General features: G+C 35.4%; 3 protein-coding genes across 4 annotated transcripts; 2 read left to right on the forward strand and 1 right to left on the reverse strand.

The window, feature by feature from the left end:
• Positions 1–490: 490 nt before the first annotated feature.
• On the forward strand, positions 491–1,087 carry LOC116128491 (cytochrome P450 71A1-like). The gene has a single exon (XM_031414205.1). It carries the CDS (start codon positions 491–493, stop codon positions 1,031–1,033), a length of 543 nt encoding a protein of 180 aa, XP_031270065.1. The 3' UTR covers positions 1,034–1,087.
• A 3,068-nt stretch (positions 1,088–4,155) lies between these two features.
• LOC116128631 (cytochrome P450 83B1-like) lies at positions 4,156–6,119 on the reverse strand. 2 transcript variants are annotated; one of them, XM_031414386.1, is made up of 2 exons: positions 5,182–6,119; positions 4,156–5,080 (listed from the first exon to the last, which is right to left on the reverse strand). In XM_031414386.1, exons 1-2 carry the CDS (start codon positions 6,061–6,063, stop codon positions 4,454–4,456), a joined length of 1,509 nt encoding a protein of 502 aa, XP_031270246.1. In that variant the 5' UTR covers positions 6,064–6,119; the 3' UTR covers positions 4,156–4,453. The 2 variants fall into 2 exon arrangements, with proteins under 2 accessions (XP_031270246.1, XP_031270247.1); XM_031414387.1 differs by having other exon boundaries at positions 4,156–5,059; positions 5,182–6,116.
• A 4,942-nt stretch (positions 6,120–11,061) lies between these two features.
• LOC116128533 (protein IQ-DOMAIN 32) lies at positions 11,062–20,275 on the forward strand. Its single transcript, XM_031414246.1, has 6 exons — positions 11,062–11,236; positions 12,178–12,510; positions 12,598–12,780; positions 13,142–13,222; positions 13,351–15,085; positions 19,809–20,275. Exons 1-6 carry the CDS (start codon positions 11,156–11,158, stop codon positions 19,826–19,828), a joined length of 2,433 nt encoding a protein of 810 aa, XP_031270106.1. The 5' UTR covers positions 11,062–11,155; the 3' UTR covers positions 19,829–20,275.
• Positions 20,276–20,399: the final 124 nt, after the last annotated feature.

Genomic DNA, 20,399 nt, shown 5'->3' on the forward strand with positions numbered 1-20,399 from the left:
TTACACTAACGCTAATACCCCTCTAAATGCGAAAGTACCTCTTCAATTGTATTAGACATGTTTTTTTTCATGTATATGAATATGACGACAAATTAATTATAAAAATCTTTTTTTTTTTTAAACAAAAATTAATAATGAAATTTAGGCTAATAATATTACGTGGTATGTAGGTAATTTAAACTAGTATATATATGTCTCCTCTCCATATTTCAATTGTAAGTGAGTTGGAGAAAGAAAAAGATAAATAAACTTTTTCTATTTTGTATTAGTTGTAAGAAATAAACACAATTATAGAATTTATTTTTTCAGCAGATCCCTAGAGACCGAAAACTGATCCACAAGAAGATATTATTGATACTTTATTAATTAAAACCTCAAAAGGATGGCAGATTTAAATTTGATCTCACTTGGAATTACATCAAAGCCGTACTTATGGTCACTTACTGTCTGAGTTTATATATATACACACGGGTATTAGATATCAGCTTCGATGGCACAATTCACAAACACGAGTGCAGCTGCCGTGGTTTGGGCCCTGACACATCTAATGAAGAATCCTAGATCAATGGAGAAAGGTCAAGAAGAAATTAGATCCTTAATTGGAACTAAAGGTTTTGTAGATGAAGATGACACCCCGAAACTGCCGCATCTTAAAGCCATAGTGAAAGAGACAATGAGATTGCAACCGATAGCCCCATTACTGGTTCCAAGAGAAACTACGGCAGAATGCATCATAGATAGATATGAAATAGCAGCTAAAACACTGGTTTATGTGAATGCATGGACAATAGGGAGAGATCCTGAAGCGTGGAATAATCCGGAAGAATTTGATCCTGATAGATTCGTTGGCAGTTGTATTGACTTGAAAGGACAACACTATGAGCTAATACCATTTGGCGCCGGCCGAAGAATTTGTCCAGGGATGCTCATGAGAATTGCAACTGTGGATCTTTCACTTGCTAATCTGCTTTACAAATTTAATTGGGAAATGCCGATGGTAATAAAGGGTGAAGACATGGATTTAGATTGGTGAGGATTATCATATAAAGGATGAAGATGAATATAGAGGAGCCTCACCAAATAATTCGGTCAGAATATTGTTGGTATAAATGGTACAGGATCTCTTAATCAATATATGCACACATGGGAATATAAAGATAAACCATTACGTTCATCCTAAACTTTTTCCTCATATCGAAATTCACCAGAAATTAGATTGTACAAATTTCACAATGTCACTTCACTAAACCCCACCTCACATGATACGTGACAACATAGCGAAAATTAAATACCAATATGCGTCGGTGCTTCGTCCTTTTCGGCTTTTCAAATGAAAGATCCAGTATGCAATAGAATTAACCCTGCTCATTTTTGGTCTTGTAGTATAATGTCGTCCTCAGTTGTGCGGTGACTAATGCCTATCGCCTACCGACCACGCAACACATAAAATGAAATTACCTGTGTGCATTTTTAAAGGGTAAATTTTTGTTGGTTGGCTTTGTTTTGGTGGTGGTTATCTTATGTATGTTTTAAAGATAATCTTATATAGGTTTTATTTTTGTCTTAACTCAGGATTTATTCTGTGGTAAGATATACACTGAGAGATAATGTTTTGTATAACTCTTTTATCTTGATTAGACTTTTGCTTTTTATCATATTTTAGGGGTTTGTCCTGTGGAGCTAATCATCTTTATAAGTCTCTTTGTACATTCTTTTTCTCTTTTTATTGAAAGCTTAATTACCAAAAAAAAAAAAAAAAAGAAATTTAACAACTCAAAATGAGAGATAATAATTAATAAGACAATCGACATAAGCTTTCACGGACGTCAAATTTCATTATTTTATATGCAGAATGAAGAAAACTTGTTTAACACAACTATCTGATAAAACCCGTAGGCCAGTTTTAGTCGTAGTGTTAGTTTGACTACCCGTCTGAAATTAGGAATTTTTACTTGAAATCTACTGTAATTTGCTCGAGTTGTTTGCCTGTTTTTATCAATTCTTCTTCATAATTCCCTGAAAAATAAGAGTGCCGCCTGAAACATTTATATAAACAAAATAGGAATAATTTAACACAAGGTCAAGGCTATGTTTATAAAAGAATAATTTAATCTTTTATATAATTCATCTACTCTCACGAAATAATTATTGTCAAATTATTAGATAAAAACATCGGGTGCGTTTGTTTTATTATTTTAGATTGGATTTTGAGAATAATATTGAATAATTAAATAGGGGAGTATTACAAGGTAAAATTTAAAAATTTTAAAAAACCTCATAGGTTTGCTAATTTAACTAAACACTCCAATATATAAAAAATTTGTAAAATGACAAAAACACCCCCACTACCCGTAGTGCTAGATTCTGACCACCATCGTCAGAATCTGGTCGGAAAATTGCGTTACACCACAGACCGATCAGATTTGGCAGGTAGGGCGTTGATATGGCCTTTTCCGTCCAGATCCATCATGAATCTAGTCAGAAAATGCCATATCTGGCAGTTGATGGTCGCAAATGTCCTGACAGCCAAAGATATGACCATCGTTGTCTGTCAACGATGGCCAAGATTTGGCCGCCGTTGACCGTTAGCAAAGGCCATTTCTTTGCGACGGCCAAATCTGGCCAGAAAATGCCAGATTAGTGAATTACCGGCCATTTCCGGTGGTGGTGTAGACCGTTGTGATAGATTTCGGCTACCACCGACGGTGGTTGCCAGAATTTGGCAAGTATTGGTGGGTGGGGGTGTTTTTGTTAATTTTTAAACTTTTTTCTGAGGATATTTAATGAAATTAATAAACTTAAGAGGTTTAAAATAATTAAAAAATATACTAATATTTCTCAAATAATATACCAAACAATATTTGGGGAATAGGATTGGGAATATAGGTAGAAATAATAAGCCAAACGGAGCCATCGTTTACACAACTGTTTTGTTTGTATGAAATTATTGATGTGATTTATACAAGACCTAGGGGTCTCAAATCACCTTAATCATCTTGTATAATTGATTGGAGGTAGAGGATGATTAAGTTAAAGCCCTCTATCAACAACAAAACCAGGTTTGGCCTGAATATTACATCAAAAATAAAAATTAAAGAAGACAAAAGAAGAGAAAAAAGAACGCCACAAATCAGTTTTAGTTTCACTTTTCGAGATTGGGTGAAATATTTAGTGTAACATTTTAATGTATGAGCACTGAGCAGTGTAATAAACTAATAACTTAAGTCATAGGAAACCATCAAAAAGAAGGATGGGAAAATCCGAATTAAGTTCACATGCCTAATATGACCCCAGTATTAAGGAATCCTTTAAAATTCTATTTCCATGTGAATAACATAAAATAATGGGATACTGCACCTTAGCATTCATGGGTAGGGGTATCATGCTAAGGTACAGTTTCAACTTTATAACCTAAATTATGTGAGTCATTTGAGACTTTCAAAAAAAATAATGGATCAATCCAATAGTTCATATGAATAATCTGACTCCAGTATCAAATTTATAACGATTTCATATTTTTTAACTGATTCCGCAAAGCCATGGATTTGAATGGTCTACTAAACTTATGTTGTATATATAAATCCTTTTCTCAGTTGCCTCTTGGATTATTAGGGAACTCAACCAGCCCTCTAAGCAGAAAGAGGTTCGTGTTTTATATTATGAAGAGGCAACTTGCTTTGTGTGCAATTCTGGAAACTAGAGTCGTGTGAGTGACTATTAAGAGCATCTTCGATGAAGTTTTCAGGGGATGACATTTGGTTTCTAATAGTGATCAGAGTATGCGTGGGTGTAGGATTGTTGTTGGGTGGGATTGTTTTTTACTTTTATTTTTGTCAAGGCCTGGTTTTTGTTCTGGGTTTGATTGTAAAGAATTGTATATCCTTATGTCTCTTGGTTTTTTGATGGACACTTGAGCCTGTCCAAGTTTGTTGCTTTAGATTGAAGGGGAGTCCCCTCTTCTAAGTTGTATTTGTTTCATTATTTCTATACAATTATCTATTTGCCCAAAAAAATAAATAAATAAATAAAAATTAGTGCAGGATTTTCGAGCAACATGAGAAGATGATCAATGCATATATATACTAAATTCAAAAGTTGTTTACATCAAATACGCTTCATGGGACCAATCAAACAAAAGTTTAGTGGATTTCAAGATAAGCTGATAAACGTAATCCCAATTGTGGGGACAAGCTTGAAGAGGTTTCATATTGTTTGTTTAATCTGAATAAAATTGTGTCCAGCTAAAGCCTAGATGAAAAAAAACAAATGAATATAAGGCAACCAACTGTATAAAACTCAAGCCCCTCTATATCCACAAGCTTTTATTTATTGCAATCCGGGTTGACCAAGTTATAACCTAACCAGAAAACTGAAAAAAAGAAAAACCTGATTTATTATAATATAATATAGTTGGCATTGAAGACTTTTTCATTCATCCCTTTGCCTTTTCATATTACATGTATTTCCTAGGCACAAGGCGAAGAGGATTCTTCTTGTGCATGGTAATACCTGGTAGAACATCAAAATCTAAGTCTTCATTCTTCATTCCAGCTGGCATTTCCCAGTCAAAGTGATAAAGAAGATTAGCAAGTGCAAGCTCCACACTTACTATTCCCATGTGAATCCCTGGACAAATTCTTCTGCCGCTACCAAATGGTATTAGCTCAAAATTTTGTCCTTGCATTTCAAGACAGCTGCCAATGAATCTATCAGGATTAAATTCTTCTGGGTTATCCCAGGCTTCAGGGTCCCTTCCTACTGCCCATGCATTCACGAAAACAAGTGTTTTAGCTTGTATTTCATACCCATTCACAATACACTTTTCTGTTGTTTCTCTTGGGATTAATGGAGCTGCTGGTTCCAATCTCAATGTCTCTTTCACTACTGCTTTAAGATAAGGGAGTTTCTCAACATCATCTTCATCAACAAAACCTTTTTTTCCAATTATATTTCTAATTTCTTCTTGAGCCTTCTTCATTGTTCTAGGATTCTTCGTTAGGTTGGTCATGGCCCAAACCACAGATGCTGCAATAGCGTCTGTGCCACCAACAAATACGTTCTGCATAAAAAGAAAGGATAACTAGTAAACTATCGATGCATGGAATAATCATTAAGTACTTTGAAGATATAATAGTACACATACAAGTAAATAAAGCTGATCGATAAGTTAAAATTGATTACCATGAGTATTGCTTTGATGTGTTCATACGTAAGATCTACTTTAATCTCGCGATCTCTCTTGATTTGAAGTAAAACATCAATTATATCCTCTTGCTCATTTTTTGGTCTCTTTGGATCTAGATGCTCTTCAATGAGTTCTTGATAAAACTTATCACATTCCTCAAAGTTTTTTTCAAGGCGACGCCTCATTCCCGTGAGTTTGTCAACCCAACCCAGGAAAGGAAAATGATCTGCAAAAAAGAAGCTTCCTAACATTACCTGAGTTTCTTTATGTAGTGCACTAAATCTGCTTTTTTCGCCTCCTTCATCTTCATACCTCTTGCCAAAACCAAGTCTACAGATAATTGTGCTTGTAAGAGACATCGTCACCTCACTTAAGTTGATGGGTTGAGAAGCATCAGCTGATTTTGATATTTTTTTAATCATCCGATAAACCTCATCTTCTCGAACGGGACGAAATAGTTGAACCCTTATAGAGTTAAAGAGATGAATAACACAAACTTTCCTCATCTCTCTCCAATAAGCATTATATGGTGAAAAAGCCAAATCTAAGAAATTGTAAGATAAGGTTTGCTGGCCTAGCAAATTAGGTCTGCCTGAAAATGTAAGATCGTGTGTTTTTAAGACCTCTTTAGCCATCTTTGCGGAGGAAACTACAAGGACTGATACAAAACCAAGACGCAAGAACACGAGGGGGCCATATTGTTTAGATAGGTTCCACAGGTACCGAAGAGTGTTTGAAATATCGAACTGATGTATGTTACCAATCAAAGGAAGACCTCTAGGACCAGGTGGGGAACGAACACTTTTGCTCTTTCTGTGTCTCTGAAGAAGCAATAGAAGTATTGGGAGAGATAATACAAGGATGATAAGCAAAGCCATTTTGCTGAAAAAGCATGCAATAACAGAAAAAGACTATATTACTATAACTTCTTTACCTCTGTTCGGGTAAAGGATTCGGGAGCAATTTTTTATATCCATTTACTCTGACTGTTGTCAAGAACGGCACTCAAGCTATCTATCTGCCTAACTCTTATAAGTTATCTATGAGATTCCTTCCAGATAGAAAGTGCCAATCAAAAGGTTAATTTATTAGGTGATGTTATGCCTAAAAAGGTAAGGCACAGGGTCAACATCCAGGGCTCAAGAAGGTTTTATGCCACCTGCGCGCTGCTATGCCGCACAATAGCGCAAGTGGTATGGCTCCTATCAGTAAGTATTAGTCTTGCGAGTAGTTAGAGATCGTCCACGTGCCTAAACCCTATGTAAGTTGTGGATATCTCTCGGATAAGCAACCATTGGGACGCAAAAAAAGATTTGTACAGCACCTACCCACTTGCAGATTTATAATTATTACATGGAAATATCCCACTATAAATAAAGGTTTCTCCTCTCATTTGCGGGATTGGCTAATCTTACTCTAAAAATAGCTTACACTCTCTCTCTCTCTCTCTCTCTCTCTCTCTCTCTCTCTTTATTCTCTCTAAATTGTAACTCAGTTTACTGCGTATGACCTGATTTTACCATGTTATTAATACAATAGCAATAGACGTAAAATTCGTTTTTGATTATCTGAATCACTTTAAATATCACCTCTCATCCGTTATTTTATTTGATATTCTCATATCATGTATGATTTCTAAGTCCGTTTAGCATTTTACACGTGCAAATAGTTAGTGTCAAAATCAAACATCATCAAGTGTTGATATCCGTGTTTTTTTTTTTTTTTTGTAAAATATGATCATAGAGCATCGATTACACGTTATACAACCAATATTTGTAAAGTTATCTTTAAATTTTTGTCTGTTAATATTAGAGGTTGATAATGAACGAGATTTATGCATATTTTTTAACAACAATCACAACAAGGATAAATTAAATCATAACTATAAATAAGTTTCATTAAGTCAATGTTAATCTTTCTTCTATTATCTTCTAACATAATTTGTTGTGCTACTTCCACTTCTTCTACAGTTTTACTTGCACGTATAAGAATTTATCCTTCCTACTAGAAGACACGCCTGTTACGTATACAAGTCGAAAAAGAGAAAAAGAAAGATATATTAAAATAAATAACGTTAGTATAATGTTACTGTTAGTGACAATGGCTGATAAACTTTTGTACTCATTCAAATTTATTTGTTAATGTATCGTTTTCACATTATCGTATAATTAAATTTGTTTTATTTAATGGTTATTATTAGTTTAATTATTATCTATTAAAATAATAAGTGAATGGCTATAATTAATACATTAATAATATTATGTAGTCGATAGATAATAAACACAATTATAAAATTTACTTTTCAACAGGGTTATCTTTTTTTTATAATCATTCTTTTATAAAATAAGATAATATTAGCGATGGTTGTTTACTTCTTTTAAAGTTGAATGTGAGTGTGTTTAGTTTGATTACAGTGTCAACTAGATATTAGTGTATTTATATGAGTAATGCTAGATTCATAATTCAATCTTTTAACCTTCTCTCATAACTTTCAACGTGATAATTCGTCATTGGTCAACTCGTAAAATATGTCTCGTCTGCTTGTATAGGTTTTATATGTCTATTTGCGAGCTAACCAATAATAAACTATCACGTTGGGGTTATGAAAAAAGATTGTAGATGTGGTATTACTGGTATTTATACATAAATAATGAGCATATATATAATGAGTATACCAATTTATGTTTTGGACAAATATTTTATATATGGGCAATGTCATGCATGTTTATGAAGATCAAAGAAAGTATTATATATTTAATTATATAATAATATATTTAACTTTTTCTTAAATCATTTATTGCATGTAATATAATCAATTTTGTTATTTAAAATATAAAATTAAAATGGTTATATTAGTATAGTGATGTCGTTGGGGCAAATAATATATTACCGATAACTATATAATCATATTGGCCCTTTCAATTGTTAGATGGGTGATGCGATTTCCGTATTAAAGTTATATCCTAAATTATGCCGTTATCGTTTTTTTGGAAATTATAATAATCATATTTTACTTAGATCATCAAAATATTAAATTTAACAGTCTCTTTCATTTAATTAGAATAAGCAAAATCCATCATAAGAAATGTATACTTAAGAAATGAAGTAAACGACTTTTTCCCACCCAAGTTTTTCCTTAATGACACTATCCCACCCAAAAAGTTTTAAAATAGAATAAACCACTTTTCCACCCAAAGTTAATATTTCGTTACTATCCAAAGTCGATTCTAGTAGCGAAAATTCTTCCTATCACTACCATTTAAACCTCAAATATCCTCTCTACAAAACCCCTCTTACTCTAGCACCTGATTTCTCACGGATTGTTAACCACCACAAAGTTAAGATTTCATGTTTTTATTTGATTTTCGACTGATTTCGATGGCGAATATTCAATCGATCATCACCATTTGATCCATCGGCCTCCACTCTACAAAAACCCTCTTACCCAGACTCTTTGTAACTCGTCGAACGCCGATTGAGAAAGTAAAGTGTATTTTGGGTATTAACGAAACATAAACATTGGGTGAGAAATAGTATTTTGAAACTTTTTGATAGAAAAGTGAACCTTGGTTGGAAAAAAAAAAATCCTTTACACTTGAGAAATATTTATAGTAGAGTCCAAACTGGATTTAATTCAGGGATGGCAATGTGGGTGAATTAGACTCATAATGTGGGTGAGTTAAATTGGACAGTCCAATTTAATTGGGATTTTAAGTGAGTCCAGAAATTTAATGCAATATTTAAGGCATAGGCCCAACCCAATAAACAAAATAGATTATGAAAGGTCTTGATATGAATCATAAAGTAATTGGCTAATTGCCTAGTAGGTTTAAGTCCAAACAAACCATTTATATCATATTGTGCAGTGAGTGTGACGCTATTGGAAGTTGAAATTGCAGTATAAGTTGAGAAATAATGAGATGCATGTTAACTTGTGGTTAAGATAGAGTGCCAGAGTGTCGTAGGGACCATGCTCACTTATATTTTGCTTCTAAAGTCAATAATCGAAAGCTAAAGAGGTGACATCAATACCTCTCAATGCATTTGTGACTTTACTCCCAACAAGCTTCTTCTCCTTCTTGTTCTTGGTGGAATAGATTAAAGCCAGCCGGTCCCGCTTTTACCCAAACATGACCCCTTCCTTCTATGATAACCTTTATAATATATAGTATTAGTTCAACAAATGTTATGAATTTTATTTTATTATTTGAAGTACACGATCTTAGGTTATATGAAGAAACGAGAGTGATTTATTGGTACATAGATAGAGATTAATTATATTATGAAAAAGAAAATTTGATGCCATTATAGCCATGTGAGAGGGGCCAGCACCAGCAAAATGGTGGACAGTCATATGCCGTTGTTGTACCTAAATGCCAGTTGCTTCATCAAATAATTCTCTACCTATGAGTGAAAAGCTTGACTTTAATTGCCTTTGTGATTGTGACTCCTTGCTTTCTACAAGCTTTTAAAATTACTGCAATTACATGAAAACGTCGTTGTACTACTACTAAAATATTCATTATATTGAAGTGAGTTGGTGCAATTACTGTTAATCTCATCATTACTAGATGATCAAGGATGAGATAATACGCAAGTTAATTAAAAGGTTATTGTTGATGGTTGAGGCAGTGATCTCCTATTAAATTCATTTAAAAATCTATGTGATAAATTCATTAAATAGATTCACTGGGTTGTTGTGTATCACAGAAGAAGAGAGAAGATTAAGTTAATTAATCATAGTTTGACTACTAATTAAGGGGGTTTTGGGGAATAGAGATTGCTGGATTTAGAATGATTAAGGTCATAAGAGCTGGGTTTGGTTTGGTTAGGCCATAAATATAATCGCATTAATTTTATGTGGGGTAGGGCCGGGGGGAGGCATCCCCACTTGCTTCAATGAAGCATGGCATCCCTTGTGAAAATTAACCATCCCATTAACAGTGAGGTGGACTCCACGTGCTATTACGTGTCAGCAATCCCATAAAGCCACGTTTCGTGTCAAGACAAAAGAGCTGTCAATGGATGGTTAGTGGTTTGATACCATGTTGTCATAACATTATTTGCCAGAGGGATACTCGACAACCTCCGTTTGCCCCTAAAACACACCGTTTTATATATTTTATTCCTTAATCTTCATCATCTTCACATGAAAGGCCCCACTCTCACCTTCTCTTTTTCCCCATTTCATCAATTTCTCAATTATGTTGTGTGTCTCACGATAACATGCATTTTTTTTTCTTTTTTTATAATTAAGAGCAAACAAAACTTTATATTTCAATTTGGACTCAATTATCAATTAAATTTCTCACCATATTTGATATGGGACCCTTTTTCATAAGTAATCAATAAACACATCATGCAATCAAACTTTACCATTAGTTCAAATCAAGCTATCAATAATGCTAATCTTAGCCTTATCCATCTATAATCTAATTGGCCTTTTGTCTTTTACACAAAAGGCAATAATTTAACTATATAGTACCATTTTTTACTATTTATTAGGTAATATAATTTAATATCTATAATATAAGATTCAAATTTATATTAATTAGATCTTGTCGCATAATGGATAAAAACGAGGAATTTACGCGAGTGGAAAGAACGTAAATTATCGCGAGTCCTGTGAGCAACGGCAGGATAAAACAAAAAAAAAGGTGTGCGTAGAGAGAGATCTGACAGCTTTTCCTCGCCTATCTCAACGAACAGGGCAAACAACGCAACAGCCTTTCTTAAGAGGCGGATTCCAACGCAAGAGTGAACTACATTTAAGGAGTGCGTTGAGGCCCGTGGTGTCTTTGTTACAATTTCCAACACAGCACAACACAACAATATAGGGTCTCTTGTCTGAAATTGAGAGAGAGAGAGAGAGAGAGAGAGAGAGGGAGGGAGGGAGGGAGTGAGTGAGAGAGTAAGGTCTGTGTGACTGTTCGAGAAAAACAGATAAGAAAAAACGGAAGGAAAAAAGCAATGGGAAGATCCACTTCTTGTTTGAAAATTATCACCTGCGGTAGCGACTCAGCTGATAAAGATGATCCTGATTTTGCTGAGGTATCTAATTGGTTAACTGACTGTTGTTTTCTTTACTCACAATTCATTTGACTTTTCATTTTTCTTAGTTCTGTTTCTTCTCTATGTCGTCTCGATTTGCATTTGATGGTTTACTTAGTTTAGACGACGTTAAAGCTGTTTTGTTATAATTTAAGTTGTTAATGTTAAGATCTGACTAATATAGAGTGTTTATCAGAGTAAACGATTAAGTTCAGCTCAGCTCAGTACTGGTTGACGACTTTTACAGAAGTGGAAATAGTAACTGTGATGTTAAATATGTTTTTTCGTTTACTTAGATTTACTGGCAGCCAACCGGAGAATTAGCTTAGATTATTTAATATGTATACGCAGACTTATTGTTATTTTTGTTGATTGAAAAAGTATAATTGGATAATTGTGGAGTGTGGTATTTGTAATTGTGATGGTTATCAGAATTCTTGAGGATCGTGTGTATAACTCCCATTGGCGTCCCTGCTGATGATAATTTCAAGTAATCTTTTGATGACTTAATTATTAGTTTTCTGCTGGTCTTGTACTATACTCCACCAATGTGTCTTTTGCATGTACAGTATGATCCACTACCGAGGTTATTGTAAAAGTGATCACATGATTGAGATTCTTGGAGCATTGAAGCACGTTCTGATTTCCATGGTTTGCATAATGGAAAAATGCAAAATCAAATGTACCATTTCTCAAGAAATATTAGATTGAATAGATTTAGTTATGAATTGTTCAGGTGCTGCCGTTCACATTTAGCTAATTGTTACTCTCTTGTTCTCCTTGAGTGACACTATTGTGATATGTTCAAGGTGAAATGCGCTTTGTTTTACATGCTAGACATTGTGAAGTTCTCATTTGGACACTAAGGGAAAGACGGTGGTTGTATTTCAATTTCATTTGCTTCTCCTACAGAGTTAATTGATATTTGAATATCTTTACAGAACAAAGGTGCAAATGACAAACGTGGGTGGAGTTTTCGAAAGAGATCTGCTAGGCATCGAGTGCTAAGCAACACTGTGATATCAGAAACCCCTTTATCTGCCAAAAAGGAGAGCCCAGAATCTGCTGATGTCAACTACCAACCACCCAATAACTCCAGTGTTCCAGAGAAAATCTCCATGGTACAGTGCATTGATGAGAAACCTCAGCTGTCGACTCCAGTGGAATTGAAAGTATCTGAGACCATTGTTGTCACTGATACCGAAAGCAAGCATGATTCCATCGCTGATGAGTCTGTTGTTACTGTCATTCAGGCTGCTGTCCGAGGGTTCTTGGTGTGTCCTCGTTTCTGGATTATGTGATTTATGAATTTATAGTTATTATCATATTTAACTTTTCCTATTTTCAAAATTGTTTTCTAGGCTAAAAGAGAACTCCGAAAGCTTAAGAATGTAGTTAAGTTGCAAGCTGCTGTTCGTGGGCACTTAGTTCGGAGGCATGCTGTGGGAACCCTACGTTGTGTTCAAGCCATTGTTAAAATGCAGGCTCTTGTTCGTGCTCGTCGTGCCCGTCTTTCTCTAAATAGTTCAAGTATAGAGAAGAAGGTAACATGTAGTACAGAAACTTCACTAATGCAAGTATGCAACTGAGTTTAAATTAGTCTATCCAAATTAGATGATATTTAATGAGGAAGCAAAATTTTTCTGTACAATGCTGGTTGAATTTGGTCAGACAATTGGCTTTATTTTGTAATTTGATGAGCGGGCGGTGACTATAACAGTAGTTTAGGTTTCTAATGCAAATTCATCTGTGTTCTTGACTTCTAGAGTATGCTTTCTTGAAAGAAAATTACCAATGTTGTCTAATCCTCTAAACAAAAGAATCCTTCCATGCATTTTTTGAAAACAATGGTTATTGTTTGTTCATCTTTATATGACTTTTCTTAATCATTCTTTATCGTTTCAGGAGAAGGAAGATTCGGTATCCAAACCAAATGAAACCTACGTTTCCATGGAGAAACTACATAGCAATAGTTTTGCTCGTCAGGTGAGTAAATTTTCATTTATATTCTGAATTTTGCAGAAGCATTGTAGGCTGTGTATGTTGCATTCCTTATTGCAAATTATTCCAGCAATACTGATGCTCTCTTGCTCCACTCCTCCCTCTGATTAAAGCTAATGGAATCAACACCGAAGACCAAGCCCATCAACATTAAATGTGATCCTGCAAAATCAGATTCTGCTTGGAACTGGTTGGAGAGATGGATGTCTGCTTTGGCTACAAAACAGTCACCAAAAACAGAGTCAACAGTTGAGCAACCTGAAAAAGAGAAGACTGAGAATTTTGCCTCTCCAGTAGAAACTATTCATTCTGAAGTTTTATGTGATTCAGTGGATGTGGACTCAAAGTCAAGTGCCAGGGAAACTGTTATGCCATCTGAAAGTGAAGAAAATCTGATGACTACTGATGCAGACAATTTTGTTTTTCAGCCATGCCAGCCAACTTCTTCTATGTTGAGAGATGATATGGAGCTATGTCAGCCTGAGAACACAAGCACATCGGATGTGAATGAGATCCCAATAGAGATGAATTCTCATCATAATCAAGTAAAGCAATCAGAGGAAGCTTCTCAAAAGGAACTAAACTCTCTTTCTAGTAACCCTGTAATTGAAAGTGAACAACCTAAACGTTCAATGAAAAGGTTGGCCTCTGACAATCTTGAGACAGAGGGGAAGAAGTTTGTATTTGGATCGAGAAAGTCAGGTAATTCGTCATTCATTGCTGCGCAATCAAAATTTGAGGAGCTTAGTTTATCAAAATTTGAGGAGCTTAGTTTATCAGCAAATTCGGGAAGATCAATCTGTTCAGTGCACCAAGATATTTCTGTTGATTCAAATGTGGACACAGTTTCTTCCGGAGCAGATACTTTAACCAGGACAAAGGATCTTGACGTGACAGAAAATTCAGTATCAAGGTTTTATGGTGGCTCTGAATGTGGCACTGAACTTTCTGTTACTTCCACTCTTGATTCTCCTGATAGATCTGAAGTTGGAACCAGAGAATATGAGAATGAAGCTAAAGTTACAGGAAAGGAAATTTATGATCCAACCAACTCAGATAACTTGGATGTCAAAGGTGCAACTACCTTCCCAGTGTCTGATGAGTCCCACTCAGTTGTGGATCAGCCTGAGAAGGTTGATGAGGCCCAAGTTGAATCTGTTACTTCAGCTACAGTTGTAGATTCTCCACCTGTAGAGCACAAGCCAGAAGGTAGTTCATTTGATGTCCACAAGCCAGAAGGTAGTTCATCTGATGTCCACAAGCCAGAAGGTAGTTCATCTGATGTCCACAAAGTGCCGGACTCTGAGACAGGGCGCCAAACATACAGGTCATCCCCTGAAGCCTCTCCCAGAAGCCATATGACTGTTCCAGAGTCCCAAGGAACACCTTCAAGCCAGGTATCAGTGAAAACTAAAAACAACAGAACAGAAAAGAGTGGATCCAACCGAAAGCGTAAGCCCCTGTCAGCAAATAAGGGATCTCCATCAAATCCAAATCATGATTCTGGTGCAAGAAGTAGTACGGAACAATTGCCAAAAGATCAGAAAAATGGGAAGAGACGCAGTTCCTTTGGTTCTACAAAAACTGATTACATTGACCAAGAACCAGGAGATAGTAGCAGTAGCAGTTCTCTCCCCCATTTCATGCAAGCCACAGAATCTGCCAGAGCCAAGCTTCAAGCAAATAACTCACCCAGATCAAGTCCAGATGTCCAAGACAGAGACTTCTACATCAAGAAGCGGCATTCCTTGCCTGTTGCAAATGGAAGACAAGGTTCTCCACGTATCCAGCGGTCATCTTCTCAAGCACAGCAGGGTGCAAAGGGAAACGGTACCCAGCCTCTTCATGGTATTTTCTTCACTTTTCTCATTTTTTTTCTTCAAATGATGGTCATGCTGAGATATTTGCACTAGTTTTGCTTCTGATTTTTTTTTTAATTCAGAGATGGCAATGTGGGTGAATTGACTCATAATGTGGTGGTTAAATTGGACAGTCCAATTTAATTTAGATATTAAGTGAGTCCAGAATTTAATGCAATATTTAAGGATAGGCCCAACCCAATAGACAAATGTGATTATGGAAGGTCTTGACATGAATCATAAAGCAATTGGCTAATTGCCTAGTAGGTTTAGTCCAGATAACCCTTTATATCATATTGTGCAGTGAGTGTGACGCTATTGGAAGTTCAAATTGCAGTATAAGTTGAGAAATAGAATAATGAGATGCCAGAGTGTCGTAGGGACCAGCTCACTTATATTTTGCTTCTAAGTCAATAATCGAAAGCTAAAGAGGTGACATCAATACCTCTCATTGCATTTGTGACTTTACTCCCAACAAGCTCTTTCTCCTTCTTGTTCTTGTGGAATGATTAAAGCCGCCGGTCCCGCTTTCCCAACATGACCCCTTCCTTCTATGATAACCTTTATAAATATAGTATTAGTTCAACAAATGTTATGAATTTTATTTTATTATTTGAAGTATACGATCTAGGTTATATGAAGAATAAAGATGATTTATTGGTACATAGAATTATATTTGAAAAAGAAAATTTGATGCCATTATGCCATGTGAGAGGGGCCAGCACCAGCAAAATGGTGGACAGTCATATGCCGTTGTACTCAATGCCAGTTGCTTCATCAAATAATTCTCTACCTATGAGTGAAAAGCTTGACTTTAATTGCCTTTGCGATTGTGACTCCTTGCTTTCTACAACTTTAAAATTACTGCAATTACATGAAAACGTCGTTGTATACTAAAATATTCATTATATTGAAATGAGTTGGTGTAATTACTGTTAATCTCATCATTACTAGATGATCAAGGATGAGATAATACCAAGTTAATTAAAAGGTTATTGTTGATGGTTGAGGCAGTGATCTCCTATTAAATTCATTTAAAACTAATGATAAATTCATTAAATAGATTCACTTGATTGTTGTGTATCACAGAAAGAGAGAAATTAAGTTAATTAATCATGGTTTGACTTCTAATTAAGGGGGTTCTGGGAATAGAGATTGCTGGATTTAGAATGATTAGGTCATAAGACTGTTTTTGGTGGTTGGCCATAATATATACGCATTAATTTTATCTGGGTGGGCCGGGGCGAGGCATCCCCGCTTGCTTCAATGAAGCATGCGCATCCCTTGTGAAAATTAACCATCCCTTAACAGTGAGGTGGCTCCACGTGCTATTACGTGTCAGCAATCCCATAAATCCACGTTTCGTGTCAAGACAAAAGAGCTGTCATGGATGGTTAGTGGTTGATACCATGTGTCATAACATTATTTGCCAGAGGGATACTCGACAACCTCCGTTTGCCCCTAAAACAACCGTTTTATATTTTATTCCTTAATCTTCATCATCTTCACATGAAAGGCCCCACTCTCACCTTCTCTTTTTCCCCATTTCATCAATTCTCAATTATTGTGTGTGTCTCACGATAACATGCATTTTTTTTTTTTTTATAATTAAAGCAAAACAAAACTTTATATTTCAATTTGGACTCAATTATCAATTAAATTTCTCACCATATTTGATATGGGACCCTTTTTCATAAGTAATCAATAAACACATCATGCAATCAACTTTACCATTAGTTCAAATCAAGCTATCATAATGCTAATCTTAGCCTAATCCTCTATAATCTAATTGGCCTTTTGTCTTTTACACAAAAGGCAATAATTTAACTATATAGTACCATTTTTTACTATTTATTAGGTATATAATTTAATATCTAATATAAGATTCAAATTTATATTAATTAGATCTTGTCGCAAATGGATAAAACGGGAATTTACGCGAGTGGAAAGAACGTAAATTATCGCGAGTCCTGAGCAACGGCAGGATAAAACAAAAAAAAGGTGTGCGTAGAGAGAGTCTGACGTTTTCCTCGCTATCTCAACGAACAGGGCAAAACACCGCAACAGCCTTTCTTAAGAGCGATTCCAACGCAAAGTGAACTACATTTAAGGAGTGCGTTGAGGCCCGTGGTGTCTTTGTTACATTTTCCAACACAGCACAACACAACAATATGGGTCTCTTGTCTGAAATGAGAGAGAGAGAGAGAGGGAGGGAGGGAGTGAGAGAGTAAGTCTGTGGGACTGTTCGAGGAAAACAGATAAGAAAAAAGCAATGGGAAGATCCACTTCTTGTTTGAAATTATCACCTGCGGTAGCGACTCAGCTGATAAAGATGATCTTGATTTTGCTGAGGTATCTAATTGGTTAACTGACTGTTGTTTTCTTTACTCACAATTCATTTGACTTTTCATTTTTTCTAGTTCTGTTTCTTCTCTATGTCGTCTCGATTTGCATTTGATGGTTTACTGAGTTTAGACGACGTTAAAGCTGTTTTGTTATAATTTAAGTTTGTTATGTTAAGATCTGACAATCTAGAGTGTTTATCAGAGTAAACGATTAATTTTCACTCAGCCAGTACTGGTTGACGACTTTAACAGAAGTGAAATGTAGCGTGATGTTGAATTGTTTTTTCGTTTACTTGATTTACTGGCAGCCAACCGGAGAATTAGCTAGATATTTAATATGTATACGCAGATATTGTTATTTTTGTTGATTGAAAAAGTATATTGGATATTGTGGAGTGTGGTATTTGTATTGTGATGGTTATCAGAATTCTGAGGATCGTGGTTATAACTCCCATTGGCGTCCCTGCTGATGATAATTTCAAGTAATCTTTTGTGACTTAATTATTAGTTTTCTGCTGGTCTTGTACTATACTCCACCAATTGTGTCTTTTGCATGTACAGTATGATCCACTACCGAGGTTATGTAGTGATCACATGATTGAGATTCTTGGAGCATTGAAGCACGTTCTGATTATTCCATGGTTTGCATAATGGAAAAATGCAAAATCAAATGTACCATTTCTCAAGAAAATTAGATTGAAAGATTTGTTATGAATTGTTCAGGTGCTGCCGTTCACATTTAGCTAATTGTTACTCTCGGTTCTCCTTGAGTACACTATTGTGATATGTACAATGTGAAATGCCCTTTTTTTACATGCTAGACATTGTGAAGTTCTCATTTGGACACTAAGCGAAAGACGGTGGTTGTATTGCAATTTCATTTGCTTCTTCTACAGAGTTAATTGATATTTGAATATCTTACACAGAACAAAGGTGCAAATGACAAACGTGGGTGGAGTTTTCGAAAGAGATCTGCTAGGCATCGAGTGCTAAGCCACTGTGATATCAGAAACCCCTTTATCTGCCAAAAAGGAGAGCCCAGAATCTGCTGATGTCAACTACCAACCACCCAATAACTCCAGTGTTCCAGAGAAAATCTCCATGGTACAGTGCATTGATGAGAAACCTCAGCTGTCGACTCCAGTGGAATTGAAAGTATCTGAACCATTGTTTCACTGATACCGAAAGCAAGCATGATTCCACCCCTGATGATTCTGTTGTTACTGTCATTCAGGCTGCTGTCCGAGGGTTCTTGGTGTGTCCTCGTTTTGGATTATGTGATTTATGAATTTTAGTTATTATCATATTTACTTTTCCATTTTCAAAATTGTTTTCTAGGCTAAAAGAGAACTCCTAAGCTTAAGAATGTAGTTAGTTGCAAGCTGCTGTTCGTGGGCACTAGTTCGGAGGCATGCTGTGTGTAGATGGGTGATGCGATTTCCGTATCAAAGTTATATCCTAAATTATGTTGTTATCGTTTTCTTGGAAATTATAATAATTTTCATATTTTATAGTTGACTCTATAGGCTTAGATCATCACAATATTAAATTTAACAGTCTCTTTCATTTAATTAGAATAAGCAAAATCTATCATAATATTTCAAACTAGATGAGCTGAAAAACATTAATCAAGTTTGATTGCCATAAGAAATAGAGTAAACGACTTTTTCCCACCCAAGGTTTTCCTTAATGACACTATCCCAACCCAAAAAGTTTTAAAATACAACTTACTCACCCAAAGTTAATATTCTATTACTACCCAAAGCCGATTCCGACCGATTCTAGTAGCGAAAATTCTTCCCGTCACTACCATTTGAACCTCCAATATCTTCTCTGTAAAATCCCTCTTACTATGACACTTGATTTCTCACAGATTGCTAGCCACTACAAAGTTAAGATTTCTTGTTCTTAGCTTATTTTCGACTGATTTCGACAGAGAATATTCAATCGATCACCACCATTCGATCTACTAGCCTCCACTCTACAAAAACCCTCTTACCCTAACTCTTTATAACTTGCCGAACACCGGCTGAGAAAGTGAAGTATATTTTGGATATTAACAAAATATAAACATTAGGTGAGAAATGGTATTTTGAAACTTTTTTTTTGTGGAAAAGTGAACCTTGGGTGGAAAAAAAAAATCCTTAACNTACCACTGTTTATTATTATTTGTATTATTATTACTGGATTGATGTCTCGACAAGCACTGGGGTGGTTGAGCATTATGGCATGCCAACACTAACAAAACACGAACACCTGTAGGATACAATTATTACTGAAAAAGTAATTTTTCTTTTTAAATTTTTATAGGGGTTTCTTGACAGCACTGACTTTTGTACTTGGTTGCATGGTTCTTGCTTGTTTCAGAGAGAAAATGGCAAAGGTGATGAGATGGACAAAGTGATGAGAAGCATGATGGCAGTCCTGCTAGTAACCAGTTCAGATAGAAACTTGGATTGGATTGGATTGTTGGTCTACTTGACTGGTCACAATATAGATCTACACTTTAGTTCTTTTGCATTTGATGGCGCATTAGCTGATCTATGCATCGAGATGGGATTATGGCAGGAAAGGACACATTAAAGAAAAAAAAGGAGTCAGGATCCCATGTATATTTTTAGTACCCAATCTTTTCTATCATTTTTTTTTTCAAACTTTCGTCCCAGAGGAATGCTTGTGTGTTTGTTCAACAGTGTTTTGTGTGATTATATAGGGTTGTTACAAATGTTTTGGGATGTGTATCTGAAAGTTTGACACATTGACTATCAAGTGGAAAGCTTCTGCTGTTGTTTCCCACTTGTTTTGTAATAAATTGATTAGTTTTCATTCTTCCATGATTTTAGTTTCATCTATAAAGTTAATTTAATTATACTCGAACAACTATATGGAGCCTTGTCCAGATTATTCAGAGCCAGAGGCTGGCTTAGGCCTTTGGGCAGGTCGACACCGGACCTAGCC

The sequence above is a fragment of the Pistacia vera genome, unplaced genomic scaffold (genome assembly GCF_008641045.1).
Source record: "Pistacia vera cultivar Batoury unplaced genomic scaffold, PisVer_v2 Contig200, whole genome shotgun sequence".
Classification (NCBI taxonomy): domain Eukaryota; kingdom Viridiplantae; phylum Streptophyta; class Magnoliopsida; order Sapindales; family Anacardiaceae; genus Pistacia; species Pistacia vera.

What these genes read in the sequence shown, in the direction of transcription:
- LOC116128491 (XM_031414205.1), top strand. Translation starts at nt 491, where the DNA reads ATGGCACAATTCACAAACACGAGTGCAGCTGCCGTGGTTTGGGCCCTG.
- LOC116128631 (XM_031414386.1), bottom strand. Translation starts at nt 6,063, where the DNA reads ATGGCTTTGCTTATCATCCTTGTATTATCTCTCCCAATACTTCTATTG. An exon ending in ACATCAAAGCAATACTCATG is followed by an intron (nt 5,081 to 5,181) that starts GTAATCAATTTT and finishes ATAGTTTACTAG; the next exon opens with TTATCCTTTCTTTTTATGCA.
- LOC116128533 (XM_031414246.1), top strand. Translation starts at nt 11,156, where the DNA reads ATGGGAAGATCCACTTCTTGTTTGAAAATTATCACCTGCGGTAGCGAC. An exon ending in GCAATAGTTTTGCTCGTCAG is followed by an intron (nt 13,223 to 13,350) that starts GTGAGTAAATTT and finishes CTCTGATTAAAG; the next exon opens with CTAATGGAATCAACACCGAA. An exon ending in CGGTACCCAGCCTCTTCATG is followed by an intron (nt 15,086 to 19,808) that starts GTATTTTCTTCA and finishes TGCTTGTTTCAG; the next exon opens with AGAGAAAATGGCAAAGGTGA.